This window comes from Bos indicus x Bos taurus, chromosome 25 (genome assembly GCF_003369695.1).
Source record: "Bos indicus x Bos taurus breed Angus x Brahman F1 hybrid chromosome 25, Bos_hybrid_MaternalHap_v2.0, whole genome shotgun sequence".
NCBI classification, from domain to species: domain Eukaryota; kingdom Metazoa; phylum Chordata; class Mammalia; order Artiodactyla; family Bovidae; genus Bos; species Bos indicus x Bos taurus.
Window position 1 is genome coordinate 17028834 of NC_040100.1, and position 18756 is coordinate 17047589.

Sequence of the window (18756 nt, forward strand, 5' to 3'; positions counted from 1 at the left end):
CAGGATCTGGGGACCCAGCCAAGGACTCTGGGACCGCCCCCAGCGCCCCTTCCTCTTGCTGCTCATCTTCCTGCTGCCAAGCAGATCTGGTGCCTGTGTGTTCATGCCAAGGGTGACTTGGCTGACCCTCAAGGCTCCTCATGCCTTCTGCCAGCCTTGGGCATCTGCCTCTTACCACCTCCCTGGATTGTGCTCGTGGCCCAGCCAGGCTCCCCCCACCTGCTCAGGCTGAGACGGCACCATTACAGCCTCCTGCTTCTGGCTTGGGAAGACGTCCAGGCTCTTTCCTTCGGAGGAGCACGGTGTGACTCTAACTTGGGATCCAGGGACCGAATCAAAAATAGCGCTTATTTATGGAGCCAAGCACGGGGCAGGCATCTCACACTCCCTTCTGTTTTCATCCTTTTTGGCAAGCCTAGAGGGCAGATCTCAAAGGACTTTCATCTGGCAGCTGAGGCAAAGGCTCAGACCGGTGAAGCCACTTCCTGAGGTCACGGCGCCAGGAAGAGGCAGAGGAGGGATTTGAACTCACGTCTTATGGCTTTGGAACCCCGACACCTCCGTTCACCTTTCTAGGAGGGCGCCCTGGGAACTGTGATGAATGACAGGGGGATGTGGGTGTCGATGCCTCAGGCTGATCCCTCGCAGGTGTTGCCTGATTTAAATCCTAACTGAAGACATCTTGTTTTATACCTGTTACCTCGTTTAGCCCTTTAGCAACACCATGAGGCTGAAATCATCACCCTTTTCCTGGTCAAAAAACCCAACCAAATAAATGAAAACCATTGTTCCCCCAGAGTTCCCATAGCTGGCAGGTGGCAGAGCTGGGTTTTGAACTCCTGTGAAGTCAGAGTGCAGGCTTTTCACTGGGGAGCACAGCCTGCCTGGCCCCCACGGGTGCCCAGGGCACCCACCTCCCCTGGCCGCCTTCACCATGAGCTTCTTTCTCAAGAAGATCAGACCTGGAGGAGGGACCTTGGGGTAAGATTCCTGGAATCATGCGTGCGTGGTGAGTCAGAGAAGAGGTGGCTCTGACCCACCGATGGTCTCTGGGGTGAATTCTTGGAAGCCTCATTTCTACTGTTTCTGCTGAGAACCTGTGCCAGGCGCTCCTCTTGGTGGCAGGATCAGAGCACCAGCTGACACACTGAAGATGTTGTGTTGAGGGCAGTTTCTGAGCCGCCCTCACCCTTAGCTCAGCCAGGTCCCAGACAGTGGGTCAGAAGGAGTCAACAGCCAGAGCAGGTCAGGACCTCTTGGGTTGCGTGTTTTATTCCTGTAATGCTAAAAGTCAATAGCCCCAGTAGGGTGACGCCACAGGGTTTAAGAAGAAATGACTTTCCATTTGTCTTTTCTGAGCAAGGAAGCAAACCTTTCAAAGAGACATTTAGATACAAACCTTTAAGATTTGTTTCAAGATAACCCCACTAGTAGTCAAGTACAGCTGTGAGAGTTGGACCATAAAGAAGGCTGAGTGCCAAAGAATTGATGCTTTTGAATTGTGGTGCTGGAGAAGACTCTTGAGAGTCCCTTGGACAGCAAGGAGATCAAGCCAGTCAATCCTAAAGGAAATCAACCCTCAATATTCATTGGAAGGACTGATACTGAAGCTGAAACTCCAATACTTCGGCCACCTGATGTGAAGAGCCAACTCTGAAAAGACCCTGGTGGTGGGAAAGATTGAGAGCAGGAGGAGAAGGGGATGACAGAGGATGTGATGGTTGAATGGCATCATCAACTCAATGGACTTGAGTTTGAGCAAACTCCAGAACATAGTGAAGGACAGGGAGGCCTGGCGTGCTGCAGTTCATGGGGTTGCCCAGAGTTGGACACGACTTACTGATTGAACAACAACAGCAGCTCCACTAGAGGTGGGGGTGGTGGGTGCAGAGAGAAAAAAAAGACTGACCATGGAGCAACAATTTTAAAGCTGGGATGGGGACATGGGACTCTCATACTAGCCTCTGCTTTTGCAAAGGATAGGAACTCCCCATATTATAATGGTTAAAAAGTGTATTTCAGAGACAGTGTTGAATCGCTAGAGTCCAAACAAGCTAGTCTGGCTGTGGAATGCCCTTGGTCTCCCCTCCTCTGTACAAGTCAGTCTCCTTCATGATGGAAAGCACTTTGGAAAGATGCAGACCTGGGTCCAGCTTGCAGTTCTCCTGCTCCCTGGCTGTGTAACCTTGGGTAGGTCACTTTGCTTGTGTGAGCCTCAGTTTCCTCATCTGTAAAGTGGGGATGAATACTGACTTCATACAGTGGTGATGTGTACCAGGTTCTTAGCATGCTGCTTGCTCTGGACTCTTCTTGGGTCACTGGATCCTCTAGCTTCTACCTGGTGGTGGATAGATCTGCTATTTACAGTGCCACAGGGGCCAAGCTGTGCCGGAAGTAGAAGGGGACAGTGTCTTGGGAGGTGAAACACTGGAAATTCAGGGAGACATCCCTTCAGGGTGGGGCAGGTGGTTGGTGGATAATACTTGATTTGTGGTGGGGGAGCTGGCGAACTTGAAGGCTAGGGATGGGTCAAATATGGGGAAATGGAGGGAGAGAAGATGTTGAGATTGAGAGGTGGGAAAAGGGAGGTTGTATATCTGAACCACCAGGCAACAAGCAGCAGAAAAGGAGGTGAAAGGTGGCCATGAAAAATATCACCTCCAGGCTGATCTCCGGGCTCCAAGCCCTCTGCGTCTTGGCGGCTGTGAGGCTGGAATGCCTCTCTGATTGCCTCTCTCCTCTCAGGCGGGCCCCGAGATGCTCTAGAGCTCAGTTTCTGGTCTCACCTTGACCTGCAGGTGTGATGGCCACGTCTGTAGGGTTCTGTAGAGCCGCCCCCATATGGTGTCATCCTTGGCAAAGGCCATTTGTGAAATGCTCTTCATTTACTCATTCCATCACCATGTCACGTCCGGAGCACCTGTTACTGTACAGCCTGTGAGGACACAGCAGCAAATGAGACACGTGGTCACAGAGCTTCCACTTGTCTCAGAGATGCTATCTGGGCAGTGTTTATTTACTAATTTTAATTTTCATATAGTTGATTTACAATGTTGTATTAATTTCTGCTGTACTGCAAGGTGATTTAGTTATACACACACACACATATGTAGATTCTTTTTATATTCTTTTCCATTATGGTTTATCACAGGATGTTGAATATGGTTGTCTGTGGTGTACAGTGGAACCTTGCTGTTTATCCATTCTACGTATAAGAGCTTACATCTGCTAACCCCAACCTCCCGCTCCATCCCTCCCCCACCCCCCTGCCCCTGAGACCTGCCAGTTTGTTCTTTATGTCCATGAGTCTATTTCTGTTTCACAGATAGGTTAATTTGTGTCATATTTTAGACTCCATGTATAAGTGATCTATGGTACTCATCTTTCTTTTTTACTTATTTCACATAGTATGATAGTCTCTGGTTGCATCCATGGTGCTGCAAATGGCATTATTGCCTTCTTTTTTATGGCTGAATGGTATCCATTGTATATATGCAACACATCTTTATCCATTCATCAGTTGACTGACATCTAGGTTGCCTCCATGCCTTGGCTATTGTGAATATTGCTGCTATGAACATAGGAGTGCACGTATCCTTCTGACTTAGTTTTGTTTGAGTATATGCGTCTGAATACTGTTCAGATGAGCTGGGAAATGTCCTCTTTTGGTGCAAGGATTCTGAGCACTTGATACATACACTTTAACATTAGATCAGTGGCTCCATGAGGGCGGGCACTTGCCTTCTGGTTCACTGCTGCGTCCCCAGCACCTTGAGTGGTGCCTGACACATAGTAGGTGCTCAATGAATGTTCACTGAGTGTAATTGCATGAATATCAAACACTGGTATTGGGAACCAAAGAGAAGAATATTTTTAGGGCTCAAAATTAATCCCAACATCCTCAAGTATCACTGCTGGTTGTGATTGGATTCCTAGGATTGTGCACGCGCGCGAGAGAGAGACAGAGAGAGAGACAGAGAGAGGGAGTGGTTTCATCTGCACTGTTGAATTGTTTCCAGAATGGTCCAGAATGTGGTCAAGCCCACAGCCCAGGCATATCTATGTGTATATATAACCCATGTAGAGGAAAAGTCCACATGCATCCCGTAGAGGACCCAGACGATAAACACATGACCACATGCATACACAAGATCATTTTAGATGGAGATTGTGGTAAGGTTATGAAAGAGAGAAGCATGCAGGGTGAGGGGATGAGGGTGATGGCTAAGGAGGGGTGAGGGCCACCGTGGGTAGGGTGGCATACGGGTTGTTGGCTGTTCATCCCTCCACATCTGTCCTCTGCCCCCTGTGCCATGAGAGACTGCCCTACTCAGGTGCAGTGTGCAGACTCCTGCATCCTCTGCTTTCTCTTGGGTTCCAGCCAGCGGGAGGCATCAGCAGGAAATCAGAGGGCAGAAGGGGGAGAAAGCTTGGGTTGAGACTTCCCTGGTGGTCCAGAACCTGCCTGCCAGTGCAGGGGACACGAGTTTGATCGCTGGGCCGGGAAGATCCCACATGCCGCAAGGCAACAAAACCCGTGCGCCACAACTGCCAGAGCCCACTCGCTCTAGAGCCCGTCCTCCGCAGCCGGAGAAGCCACTGCAAGGAGAAGCCCGTGCACCGTATCGAAGAGTAGCCCCTGCTCACCACAGCTAGAGAAAGCCTGAGTGGAGCAGTGAAGAGCCAGTGCGGCCAAAAAAATGAAAATAAATCCATTTTTTAAAAAGTTGGGGTGGTCCTCCTACCTTGTCTAGTTCTCACCCTGTTGAAGTTTGACAGTGACCACATTCCTCTAAGGACTGTGTGGTCCCCAGATCAGCAGCATCAGCTAGGCCCTGGGAATTTGTCAGAGATGCAGCTTCTCAGGTCCTACCCCAGAGTTTCTGGTTCTGATACCTGTTTCGGCACGGCTGAACTCCAAGAGGCATGTCCTCTCTGTGGCTTCACCTCTCGCAGCCTCCTTTCCCTCCCCAGCCCCTTCAGGCTGGAGCTGAGGGCTCCCCGCTGTTGCTGGCCCCTCACCCCTGTCCCCATGTCTGTGAATAGACCCTTCGCTCAGCAGTCTGCGGCGAGCCCCTTCCAGGGTGCCATCTGTTTCCTGCCGGGACCCTGACCGGTCCAGATGGCTAGGATGTTAATTCATATTCCTTTAGACAGAGTGTACACCCTCTAGGTTACGCAGTCCACACAGGCTTCCCCAGTCATTCCTGGGTATTGAGAGCTCATGAATTGGCTACCCTTGCGTTGGGGCTGGGTGCCAAGTCCTATCCGTTGACCACGGACCTTGGAGCGAGAGACAAGGATGAAGATCCTCGTGCAGGATGTTTCCCTTTGAGGCTATGGTGGGTCTGAGTCACTTCTTACAGGCGAAGTGCTTCCCATGAGTTTATTTCTCTGGTCCTCATGGGACTGAATATCCATTCTCTGGGATAGTAGGAAATTCAGACTTCACATAATGGAGGTTCCCTCCCAGCCCTGCGGTGATGTGAAGTTTTCAGGACTTTTGGGAGAACCTCTGGTCTTCTGGGAGAAGGAGGTCAGAGGGGCTCAGAGGCGGAGGGAGTGACGGGCCAAAGGGCATCTTCAAGGGGGCACAAATGAGGCAGCTAGCAGGCAGTGTCCAGGGGTTTGAGGGGAACAGTGGAAGGCGTGGGGCCATAGGGGAACCCCTTTATCCCTGAAACTACCACTCGGCTGGACTCCTGGCTGCTGAGTGGCCCTTGCCTTGCCACCTGCTGTTGGCACTGACCCCTACGGATCCACCCTGTAATAAGCACTATGGAAACACTAGCATTCGTGATCGTCATTTTTCTAGATAGGGAAACTGAGGCACCAAAAGGTTTGTGTTGATGTTGCACGTCTAGTAAGGGATGGAGCCAGGCTGGAACCCAGGCAGGTCTGGCTCCATGGCCACGTGCCACCAATTCCGTGGTGGTGGGCCACAGGTCAGTCTTGTCTTTCCTCTCACGAAGTCCCATGTCTTCTCTGACCCCTGTGTGGAAGGCGACAATGATGACAGTCACCATCTCCTAAGCTCCTACTCTTTTTTTCTTAAAAAAATATTGCATTTATGTGTTTGTTTGGCTGTGCCAGGTCTTAGTTGCGTCACGTGGAATCTTTAGTTGCAGCACGTAGCATCTTTTTAGTTGCAGCATGCAAACTCTTGGTTACAGCATGTGGGATCTATTTCCCTGACCAGGGATCGAACCCGGGCCCCCTGCATTGGGAGCGTGGAGTCTTAGCCACTGGGCCACCAGGGAAGTCCCTAAGCTCTCACTCTGTTCTAGGCGTCCTAAGTTCTTTGCCCATGTTGAATCTTTCTAACACCCCTACAGGTCTGTGCCTGTTCTACAGACTAGGAACTCAAGGTCCAGAATGACTGGGAACTCATGTGACAGGAAGTGATGGAGTCAGGATTTGGGCCCAGCCCTACTGATTCCAGCGCTCAGGCCTTGGCCCCCCTGCTCTCCTGCCCCATAAACACTGCTGCTTGAAGGAGTGTCCAGTGCGATAGCACCGACCACCACTAAAATGACTTACTATTGCTTTCCTAATGCTGAAAATCGAGATTTTTATTTAAAAATATATATTTAAAATAAGATATATGTATTTAAAAAAATATATAAAATAAATATGTTTATTTTTGGCTGCGCTGGGTCTTTGTTAACGTGTGCTGGCTTTCTCTAGCTGTGGCGAGCGGGGGCTTTTCTTCCGTGTGGTGCGCGGGCTTCTCATTGCTGTGGCTTCTCTTGTTTTGGAGCACAGGCTCCAGTATGCATAGGCTTCATTTGTGGCTTAATTTCCCCGAGGCATGTGGGGTCTTCCTAGATTAGGGATTGAACCAATGTTCCCTGCATTAGCAGGCAGATTCTTAACCACTGGACCACCAGGGAAGCTTCAAAAATAGATGTTTTTACAGATCAGATTAGAGTGTGAATCTTACCCTGGTTGTCTGACTAGAATCACCTGGGGGCTTTAAAAACCCACTGATGTTTAGGCCTCCTGGTGACCAACTAAATCAGAATGTCTGTGGGTGGGCTTCCCAGGGCTGAGAACCACTTACGCTGGGTGACCTTTAGGATCCTTCCTGGCTTCCCTGGTGGCTCAACTGATAAAGATTCTGTCTACAATGCATGTGAAATGCTGGGCTGGATGAAGCACAAGCTGGAATCAAGATTGCCGGGAGAAATACCAATAACCTCAGATAGGCAGATGACGCCACCTTTATGGCAGAAAGTGAAGAAGAACTAAAGAGCCTCTTGATGAAAGTGAAAGAGGAGACTGAAAAAGCTGGCTTAAAACTCAACATTCAAAAAACTAAGGTCATGGCATCCAGTCCCCTTGTCTCATGGCAAATAGATGGGGAAACAATGGAAACAGTGACAGACTTCATTTTCTTGGGCTCCAAAATCACTGCAGATAGTGACTGCAGCCATGAAATTAAAAGACACTTGCTCCTTGGAAGAAAAGCTATGATCAACCTAGACAGCTTATTAAAAAGCAGAGACATTAGTTTGCCAACAAAGGTCCGTCTAGTCAAAGCTATGGTTTTTCCAGTAGTCATGTATGGATGTGAGAGTTGGACTATAAAGAAAGCTGAGTGCTGAAGAATTGATGCTTTTGAACTGTGGTATTGGAAAAGACTCTTGAGAGTCCCTTGGACTGCAAGGAGATCAAATCAGCCAATCCTAAAGGAAATCAGTCCTGAATTTTCATTCATGGAAGGACTGATGCTGAAGCTGAAACTATAATACTTTGGCCACCTGATGGGAAGAACTGACTCATTGGAAAAGACCCTGATGCTGGGAAAGATTGACAGCAGGAGGTGAAGGGGACGACAGAGGATGAGATGGTTGGATGGTATCATCGACTCAATGGACATGAGTTTGAGCAAGCTCCGGGAGTTGGTGATGGACAGGGAGGCCTGGCGTGCTGCAGTCCATGGAGTTGCAAAGAGTTGGACATGCCTGAGTGGCTCAACTGAACCAAACTGCACTGCAATGCAGGAGACCTGATTTTCACCCCTTGGTTGGGAAGATCCCCTGGAGAGGAAGATGGCAACCCACTCCAGTATTTGTTGCCTGGTTCAATCCCTCGTCTAGGAAGACCCCACATGCCTCGGGAGATTCAGCCACAACTGAAGCCTGTGTGTCCTGGAACCTGTGCTCTGAAACAAGATCCCATGGACAGAGGAGTCTGCTGGGCTGCAGTCCGTGGAGTTGCAAGAGTCAAACACAACTGAGCAGCTAAACCACCATCATCACCAGCTTTCTGCTTCCGTGGTTCAAGGAAGGTATGCTGCCCTCAGGTGGCGGTCACAGGCCACAGCTCCATGATCTAATTGACAAGCCTCAGTGCGAACAGATAAGCGCACTTGTCTTCAGTTTTATACCCAAATGAAATCCCTTGTTCCACATATAGACTTAATAATGATTGTAAAAAGCATTAACATTTTTAGAACTACTTCTAAAAGCAATTAGCCAATATGTTAGTTTTATACCTTTCTCACAAATGGTTAGCTAACTTTTATCATGGAACTAAGGGTTTAAAGCCCCAAAAAATCTCTTCCGAGTTCGGGTTTTTGTCATTAGGCTTGTTGACCATTGATATATCCAGGCTTTCTTATGTCATCACTATTATTTGTCCTTAAACCTCAGCTTTGCCCTGCACAGGCAGTGTGGGCCAATTTTTACCATCTCTGCTCAAACATCTTCAGTTTGGTCTTGTCCACGTGGTTGGAAATGGAAGTGTGAGAGTCATTTTATTTAGGCCCCTAGAGGATTTTCCCCATGTATGTGGAGGTATGTTCTCAGAGAGTTGCTTTCAGGACCCTGAAGCTCTGCAAATGGGAATAGATAGCTGGAAAAACTTCAGGGCATGGAGTTTGGAGCCTATGGACCTGGGTTGAATGTGTCACTTACTGCCTATGTGGTCTTGAGCAAGTCACTGAAAGTTCAGAGCCTCAGTTTGCTTGTCTCTAAAATAGGGATTCTCAGAACTACATTGCAGGCTGTAAAGGATTAAAGAGAAAGCAAACATACTTTTACAATAAAACTACTCAACAAACTAGGAATAGAAGAGAGCTCTGCCAGTTGATAAAGAGTATCTATGAAAGGAATATCGACGTGTGTATGCTCCGCCATGTCCGATTCTTTGTGACCTCATGGACTGTAGCCTGCCAAACTCCTCTGTCCATGGAATTGTATATAGTATATATACATTCTTGTATATAGTACATTATAAGAATCCACTAAAAACTACTAGAATAAATGAAGTCAGCAAGATTTCAAGGTACAAAGTCAGAACAAAAGTCTATAAAAAATATTTTAATTTCTTTTAGAATCAAAGAAAAAGAGAAAAATTTCAATACACTGAGCTGGGTAAAAAGTTGATTCCAGTGTTTCCGTAAGGTATTATGGAAAAACCTGAACAAACTTTTTGGCAAACCAGAAATAATATTAATGTATTAATCTTTAACCAATGCACTTGTTAAAATATAATTTCTAATTTAATTTTTTGTTGAGGAAGAGACCCCAAAGGCGAAAGAGCCTAGGGTCCACGAAGTCTTAATGGGGCCTTTGCTGCTCATATGAATTTGACGGTAAAAATCTTCCCTCTCTAGGGAAAATTTTCTTTGAGAGGAAAAATATAACAAAGAAAGTTTAAGGTGATGCATTCAAAATCCATGCATTATTAAAATGTTAGTCATTCAGTTCTGTCTGACTCTTTGTGACCCATGGACTGTGGCCTGCCAGGCTCCTCTGTCCATGGAATTCTCCAGGCAAGAATACTGGAGTAGGTTGCCAATGTCTTCTCCAGGGCATCTTTCCTGACCCAGGGATCGAACCCAGGTCTCCTACATTGCAAGCAGATTCTTAACCATCTGAGCCACCAAGGAACCCTGGGAGGGGAGGAGACAGGGATGGAGTGTGGATGGACAGGCCGATGGAGGCCAGTCCTGAGTCCATGTAAAGGAATCTGGGCTTGATTTTGGGATGATGTTTTGAGCAGGAGTGTGTGTTCTTGCGTGTGTGCCTGTGACATAATGTATGGTGTGAAAATACCCTCCAGCTGCAGTGTGGAGAGTGGATCAGGCAGAGGCCCAGGGAGCCCAGTGATGGCTTCTGCCCTCGTCCTGCTGAGCCTGGATGGGTGGAGGCTGAGGAAAGGGCCACAGGGCTTTGAGGAGGTGTGAGCGATAAGGCTGGATGGATTGTGCTGGGAGGTGACAGGAGGTGGCATCACAGCGGGGGTTGTCCATTGAGTTTGCATCTTTGCCATCCACATTAATCATGGTGTTAGCTTTCTGGGAATTAAGGTTAGAGAAAGAGGCTGCTCGGGTTAGACATGCTTGGGTGGCGGCTCAGTCTGGGGCTCCTGGAAGGGGGAGAGGTGAAAGCCCGAAGCTCTCACTTCCTCTCATATTCTGAAAACCTTTCTTTTCTTTCTCCCCCCAAAGGTGAAAAATGCCGCAGCTTCATTGACCTGGCCCCGGCTTCAGAGAAAGGTAGGTGTGCCCAGCTCAGGCATGTGAGCCTCGCCCTCTGGGACACTTCCCGAAGCCCTGGGAGAGCCTGTCCATGAGCACCCCTGGGTGGTGGCGCCCCAGGGGGCCAGGATCCTGTTGCGAAGCTCTGAGTTCCTTAAGCAGTCAGAGCAGTGGGAGAGGCAGGTGGGGGGTCCTCAACTTGCCCCCTGCCACTCTCCCTACCCACAGTGGGTGTGTGGTCCTGAGAATCCTTCCACTTCCATTACTTCTACAGCTTGCTGGGACTTTGGGGGAGGTAGAATGGGTGTGTGGAATTTGGGGTCAGGCAAGACAGTGCTGGGGGCATTGCCTCCCAGTGTAGGGTTTGTTCTTGGGAGGGAGGGAAGCCAGATGTTCTGTTTCTGTCCTCTCACAGGTGTGGGGAGGTCCAGCCTGATTGGACACTTCCTTTCAAAGAGGAGCCATTGGTGTTCAGGGCCGGATATCAGATTCTGAGTCCAGTGACACTCAGATAGGATGACTGGGAGTGGGCTGCAGCGTATATAAGAGGCAGAATAGTCAGGATTACGTTTAGTTGGGAGTAAAGTGTAAGTAAGTGTTAGTCACTCAGTTGTTTCCAACTCTTTGTGACCCCATGGACTGAGCCCACCAGGCTCCTCTGTCCATGGGATTCTCCAGGCAAGACTACTGGAGTGGGTAGACATTCTCTTCTCCAGGAGAACTTTCCTGATCCAGGGATCAAACTCGGGTCTCCTGCATTGCAGGCAGATTCTTAACCAAGCCACCAGGTGACCCCAAATAACTGGCTTCAGTGGAGAAATGTGTTTATAGCTTTTATAAAGGTTTGAAATCCAGAGTGGATATGCTCCATACAGTCCTCAGGATCCCAGCACTTGAGGGCCCTCTCCATCATCCTTTGCCCTCTTGGTCTAAGAGGGCGGTTAGAGCTCCACCTGTCACATCTGTACTCCAGGCAACAGGATAGAGGAAGGGCAAGAAAGAACGGGCAAATCTTGCATGTCAACTGGGTTCCCAGAAGTTGGCCCATGACATGGGCTCATTTTCTCTTTGCCAGAACTTGATTAGAGCTGCAAAGGAGTCAGGGAAATGAGGTCTTAATCAGCAACCGTGGGCTCAGCTAAAAGTCAGGGGTTCTATCATTGTGGGGGAGCAGGAGAATGGATACTGGAGACTGTGCTGTCACAAGAACATGGGGCAAGCTGCTTCCCCTCCTGCCTATGCCCCACCACCAAGGAGAACCCCTGCCACGAGAGAACAGGTGTGCAGGTCCCTTTAAACAGCCTGGAGATTAGGAGAGGGCTCTGGTCCTGGGAGTTGGGATCGGGAAACAGGCAAGAGTTCAGTCCTATATATTGGAGTCCTATATTTGTATACATCTTATACAAATATGGGGGGCCTTGGTAGGCACTGTCATTGTTCAGTCACTAAGTCATGTCTGACTCTTTTGCGACCCCATGGACTAGAGCCTGCCAGGCTCCTCCGCCCATGGGATTTCCCAGGCAAAAGTATTGGAGTGGGTTGCCATTTCGTCCTCCAGGGGATCTTCCTTACCCAGGGATTCAACCCATGTCTCCTGCATTGCAGGAGGATTCTTTACCACTGAGCTGCCAGGGAAGCCCTTGGCAAGCATGGGTCAGGGGAAATTAAGTCCAGGACATGTGGCCACCCACACCCCCTGCTGGTAGGGCTGAATTTGGGATTTCTTTGCAGTGTTAGGAGGTTTAAGAGCCTGGTGAACTGGGACTGTAACCCCTCCAAGGTGTTGGCAGAGACGGCGTAGGCAGGGGGTGTGTGCCATTGAGGCTGATGACATTCCTATCTTGCACACACTGTCCCCTTGGAGAGCTCTGGCCAGGTGACAGCTCGTGAGACTGAGGGGCCTGTGACAGGAGGCCTGAAGTGCCCTCAGGCCCAAGAAGAGGCTGGGCTCCCCTGCTGAGCAAACTTGTGGCCGTGGGGACTGCCACCTCTGTTTCCTTTGCTTCCCTCCCACACTCCGTACCTGGCCCTTGTACTGCATCTTAAAAGTCGACACCTGCATACGGCCAGGGCTGAGCAACTCAGATTGTACCTCTCAAACTGAGATCTCCAGAAAATACTATGAATACAGCTGCCAATAAATGACTGATATTTGATTGTTTGGATACCATGTGCTGGGCACTGGGCCATGCACGTTGAATGTATTAACTTGGAAATCTCCCCACAACCTTGTGAAGAAGGGGCTGACTTTCTCACCCAACTTGAAAGATGAGGAAACGGAGGCTTAGAGACATTAAGCCACTCACATCTCACATCTCATAAGGCAGGGGTCCCCACCCCCTGGGCCATGGATGGGTGCTGGTCTGTGATTAGGGACTGGGTCACAGCAGGAGGTGAGTGGCAGGTAAGTGAGCAAAGTTTCATCTGTATTTATAACTGCTCCGCATCGCTCTCATTACTGCCTGAGCTCCGCCTCCTGTTAGATCAGCATCGGCATAATAAACGTAATGCACTTGAATTATTCAGAAATATCCCTCCCCGTGACCTTTGGTCTGTAGAAAAATTGTCTTCCACGAAATCAGTCCCTGGTGCCAAAAAGGTTGGGGATCGTGTCACAAGGGGTAGAGTGAACGTTCTACACCCCACTCTTGTACTGCATCTTAGAAGTCGATACCTTTAGGCAACCTCTGTGATGCCCATCCCGTAATCCCCAAAGCCTTGGAGTTTCTGGGTCACCTCTGCTCCAGATCTGACTTCCAGGAAGCATGACCCGTGTACTGGTGCTCAGTTGTTTAATCACGTCTGACTCTTTGCGGTCCCACGGGCTGCAGCACGCCAAGCTTCCTTGTCCTTCACCATCTTCTGGAGATTGCTCAAATGCATGTCCATTGAGTCGGTGATGCCATCCAACCATCTCATCCTCAGTCTCCCCCTTATCCTCCTGCCTTCAATCTTTCCCAGCATCAGGGTCTTTTCCAATGAGTCGGCTCTTTGTGTCAGGTGGCCAAAGGATTGGAGCTTCAGCTTCAGCATCAGTCCTTCCAGTGAATATTCAGGGTTGATTTCCTTTAGGATGGACTGGTTGGATCTCCTCGCAGTCCAAGGGACCCTCAAGAGTCTTCTCCTTGTGTGCACGTGTAAATGTGTGTGCATGTCTGGTTGAGGGTGAGGGTGTGCAGGCATAAGCAGGTGCTCCCGTGAGACTGTACACATGTGTCTTATGTGTGTGCCTGCGTGCACACTGGTGGGTGAGTGTGGGCAGGGAGGCAGGTGTGTGTGTGCACAAAGGAGTGTGTGGATGTGTGTGCATGGGCATGTGTGTGCATGCACAGCAGCAGGTGGGTTTCTCTTGCCTCCTGCTGGGGGCATCAGAGCTTTATTTCTGCTTCTTTTACGAGGACCCAGGGCCCCAGAGAAGTTGTTTCTTTGTGTTTACTAGCCTTGTGATTTTACTTTCAGGGCTTGGCGGCCATGCAGAAGACCTTCCATCTGTGTATATTAAAGTGTTTATAAGGAGGCTGAGTGGGCTGGTTTTGCAGACCAATTTTCATGGACTTGCTGCCTCTCAAGCACTTAAGGTCTCCCTCGGGGCCAGAGGGGTTTGGTTGTGGTAGCTTGGTGGGCAGTTCCCAAGCCTCCTGGCCCCTCCCAGGGGCACCTGCAGGAACATAATGCTCCTTGACCCTCTGTGTGCTCACTGAGTCCTCACCATGTTGACTGTCCATTTCACAGATGAGGAGCCTGAGCTTCAGAGCGGGAGGGATTGGTTCTGGGTCACGGCGATGTTGGAGCCCACGTGTGTTCTCTCCCTAAGAGCACTCTTCTGCCAGATTGTGACTTCACCCCCCTTCCCCTGTGACTTCCTGCCTGCTCTGCAAAATCCAATCATAATCATTAGTGTTAGGTGACACTAACAAGGACTGGCTTTCCTGCAGTGCTTGCCACGTGCCAGGCACTGTTCTGAGAACTTTACACCCATTGGCTCATTTAATTCCCATTTTACAGATGAGGAGACTAAGGTCTAGAGAGTTAATTGACTTGCCCAAGGTCACATAGTTAGGATGCTGGGATTTGAACCTGAGCCATCTGGCGCTTAAATGCCTGGTTCTTCTGCTGAAAAGCTAGGCCTTTCGCGCCTGTGTGTGAGTGTGTGATTGTGTGTGTGTGTGTGAGTATGTGTGATTGAGGCCCTTCTCAAAATGGCCCCCGTCTTTGCCATTTTCTCCAATACTCTCCTGTCTTTTCCTCCCCTACTCTCTCCCCTGGCAAAATGTGTCTGTCATCAGAGTTTTTACCATGGCATATTTTCGTTAGTTCTCCTGATCATTCTAGCTTTCTGCTTCATGTGGGAAATCACTTTCCATTTTAAACCAGCCTAAGCCACATCCACGTTTCATCTGGATTCCTGCCACAGTCTCTTAACGGGTTATGCCTTTTTATTTTTGCCCCCTGTTTCACTGGTGGCCAGAATGATCTTTTGAAAGCATAAATCATCTCATGTGGTTCCCTGTTTAAAACCCTCCTTTGGCTCCCATCTCGCTCAAAGGAAAAATCAGCATCCTTATTGTGGCCTGTGTGGTCTAGGGGATCCGGCCCTGGACATACAGGAGCCCTTCTCCTGAGACCTCCCCCTGTTACCACACTGCAGTCTCCAATATCTTTTTTGTTGCTGTCCAGTTGCTAAGTCATGTCTGACTCTTTGCGACCCCATGGACTGCAGCACGCCAGGCTTCTCTGTCCTTGACCGTCTTCTGGAGTTTGCACAAACTCATGTCCATTGAGTTGGTGATGCTATCTAACCATCTCATTCTCTGTCTTCCTCTTCTCCTCCTGCCCTCAATCTTTCCCAGCATCAGGGTCTTTTCCAGTGAGTCAGCTCTTCGCATCAGGTGGCCAGAGTATTGGAGTTTCAGCTTCAGCGTCTGTCCTTCCAATGAATGTTCAGGATTGTTTTCCTTTAGGATAGACTGGTTTGATTTCCAAGGGACTCTCAAGAGTCTTCTCCAGCACCACAAAGTCCTGACTGTTCCTTGACTCGGCCAAGCTAGTGTGTGCCCCAGGACTTTTGCACTTGTTTCCTATCCTGGGAACACTGTTTTCTCCGCTCTGGGCACAGCTGCTTCCTTCTCATCACTTGAATGTCATATCTTCCTTTAACATCCTTAGAGCAGCCCTTCCTCTTACCATGTTCTTTGCCACTCCCTTCTCTGTTTTGTTGTCTTTACATCATATATGAAATGTGTCCAGTGCTTCTTTGATTAACAATGGTCTCCCCTGACAGACTGTCAGTTCCATGAGGGCAGGAATTCTGTCTTGTTTGTGACTCACTGTATTCCCGGGGGCCAGAGCAATGCTGGCAATATTGAATTAATCAAAATATGAACGTTGATTTTTTTTTTACTGTATACACTTGTTATCAAAATTATAGCAATTCTTACATGTACAAATGAGAAATGAAAGTCTCTTATAAGCCCACCCTTAGATATTCACTGGTAATGGTTTGATTTATGAGTCCTTGAAGAAGAATAGAAGGATGAAAGATAGGTAGGTAGATAGATAAATACACACATATGTGTGCACACACACACACACACACGGAGGCTTCTCTGGTGGTTCAGACAGTAAAGAATCCTCCTTCAATTCAGGAGACCCGGGTTTAATTCCTGGGTCGGGAAGAGTCCCCTGGAGAAGGGAATGGCTACCGACTCTAGTGGCTACTCTAGTATTCTTGTCTGGAGAATTCCATGGACAGTGGAGCCTTGCGAGCTACAGTCCATGGGATTGCAGAGTTGGACACGACTGCGTGACTCACACTCACACACACACACACACACACAGATATATACAGTAAGTCTCCTACATATGCTCCTTCAAGTTTCAAACTTTCAAAGATGCGAACATGCATTCCATCAGTGTCAGGCATGAGTGAAATTTCAGCCTGCCCTCCGTCTCCTATTGCTGACAATCCTTCAGCTCCACCGTCTCCCACCTCCTCTCCCTCCTCCAGCCAATAGCTCTTCTTGCCTGTTCACTTGATGCCAGCCCCTGTGTGCCCGCTGTTTCACTGTACTTTTCAAGGTACTGTACTGTGAGATTAAAACTGTTTTATTTTCTGTGTTTGATTTTTGTGTATTATTTATGTGAAGAGTATTATAACCCTATTACAGTACAGTGCTACATACTGCTTGTGTTAGTTGGGTACCTAGGCAAACTTTGTTGGACTTATGAACCAACTGAATTTAGGAATGTGCTTTCACAATGAAACTCATTTGTATGTAGGGGACTTACTGTATTCTTATATACCTGTATAAAATTGTAGATTGTTTTTATATCAGTACATAGAACTCACCTTCATCTTTTGGAACAACTGTGTAATAGCCCATCACATAGAGACAATTTATTTAATCAGGCCTTGTAGCTGGACATTCGGATTACATCCCTGGTACACTTTGAGAATCTTGTATCATAGCTGAATAATAGCAACCTGTACACACATCTTTCTCCCTTACAAGAACGGGGCCCTCCAGGGCTCAGCCCAGAGTAATAGGTTCTCTGACAAAGATCTTCCCAGCAGGCCATGGGAGGCAGAGGAGGAGGAATGAAAGATGCTTGAGCAGTTTATGAAGATGAAGCATGCAAATGCAGATAAACAGCAACGTTTGTGTGTTGTGAACTTGATAAGAAAATACAGAGGAAAAACTTCCTAATCTTCTGCTTCAAGCTTCCTTTATCTCTCCAAGTCTCAGTCTCTTGTTCCCTGGGGCCAGATTCTCCTACCAAATAATGTGACCAACTGGATAATCGTCAAGCCCGCATATTGGTCAGCAATAGCCACCATAATGCTGGTGGCTATAACTAACCATCTCCAAACTTGGTGGCACTTGACATTTTTTTTTTTTTTTTGCTTGCATGTCTGGGGTTGACTTAGGTTTAACTGATGTAGACTGTCTGAGTTCCAGGATGTAGACTGGGCTCAAGTCTGTTCCATGTATATTCATCTTAGGGACCAGGTTGTTGTTCAGTCGCTCAGTTGTGTCCGACTCTTGCGACCCCACGGGCTGCAGCATTCCAGGCTTCCCTATTCTTCACCTTCTCCTGGAGCTTGCTCAAACTCATGTCCATTGAGTCAGTGATGCCATCCAACCATCTTGTCCTCTATCATCCCTTTCTCCCACCTTCGGTCTTCCCCAGCATCAGGGTCTTTTCCAGAGTTGCCTCTTTGCATCAGGTGGGCTTCAGTCTCAGACTAGGGGCCAGGTAGAGGGAACAAAAATGCAACGTGGCTAACTGCACAAGCATGTTTAAAACCTTTGCTTGCATCCTATCTGCGAACATCCTATTGGCTAAAGCAAGTCATGTGGTTGCAAACATCAATGGGGCAAGAAATGCATGACCCATCCAGAGGGGAAGATGGAGCGGGAATAAATATTTGCTGAATGGTAGTCTAATCACCTGGGTCACAACCCCTGGGTCTGACCACAGTCTTTAAGGATGATTGGCAGCTGGTTGTGCTGAAACTGGCCCAGCTGGATTTCTGGATGTATATGTGTAGGGATGACTCATTAAAAAAAAATTTTTTTTATTTTTGGCTGTGCTGGGTCTTCGTTGCTTTGCACGGCTAGTTGCAGTGAGCAGGGGCCCCTCTCTCGTTGCAGTGCTTGGGCTTCTCATTGTGGTGGCTTGTCTTGTGGAGCACAGGCTTCAGGTGCGCAGGCTTCAGAACTTGTGGCTCACTGGGCCCTAGAGCTCCGACTCAGTAATTGTGGCGCACGGGCTTAGTTGCTCCACAGCATGTGTTATCCTCCTGGGCCAGGGATGGACTCCATGTCCCCTGCATTGGCAGGCAGAGCCACCAGGGAAATCCTGAGGGTGACTCATTACTTTGCTTATCAAGGTCTCCTCTGTTTATTGTCATCCCAAAATGACTTATTTATTTGTCCCAAAGTGCCATAAATGCTTGGGGGGAGGTAACGGCTGTTCATTCCCCCACCAACCAACCAGTCGAGCTGCCCCTGTGTGCCCATCATCTGCATACAGGGCTTCCAATTCAACACAGATTTTCTGAGCACCTACTGTGATCCAGGCTGTGGGCTAGGCTTTGGTCAGGGGAGTGTGGGGATGAATGAAGTGAAAGTCCCTGCCCTACAGGAGTGGGAGACAGCTATGTACATGGCGATCAGGCATTGTGGAAGGGCTCCAGCCAAGTGACAAAGAGGATGCCACCTTCCAGTACAGAAGGCTGGGGACATGATGGCTGCCACCTTTGA

At 48.6% G+C, this 18756-nt stretch overlaps 1 protein-coding gene across 2 annotated transcripts in view; it reads left to right on the top strand.

Annotated features, from left to right (window-relative positions):
• The window catches only part of GSG1L (GSG1 like), a 252603-nt gene that overhangs the window by 77092 nt on the left and 156755 nt on the right, over positions 1-18756 (top strand). For both annotated transcript variants that reach the window (XM_027527610.1, XM_027527609.1), the window contains exon 2: positions 10460-10507. In XM_027527610.1, the coding sequence (XP_027383411.1) occupies positions 10460-10507 (48 nt within the window). The remainder of the gene's footprint in view (positions 1-10459; positions 10508-18756) is intronic.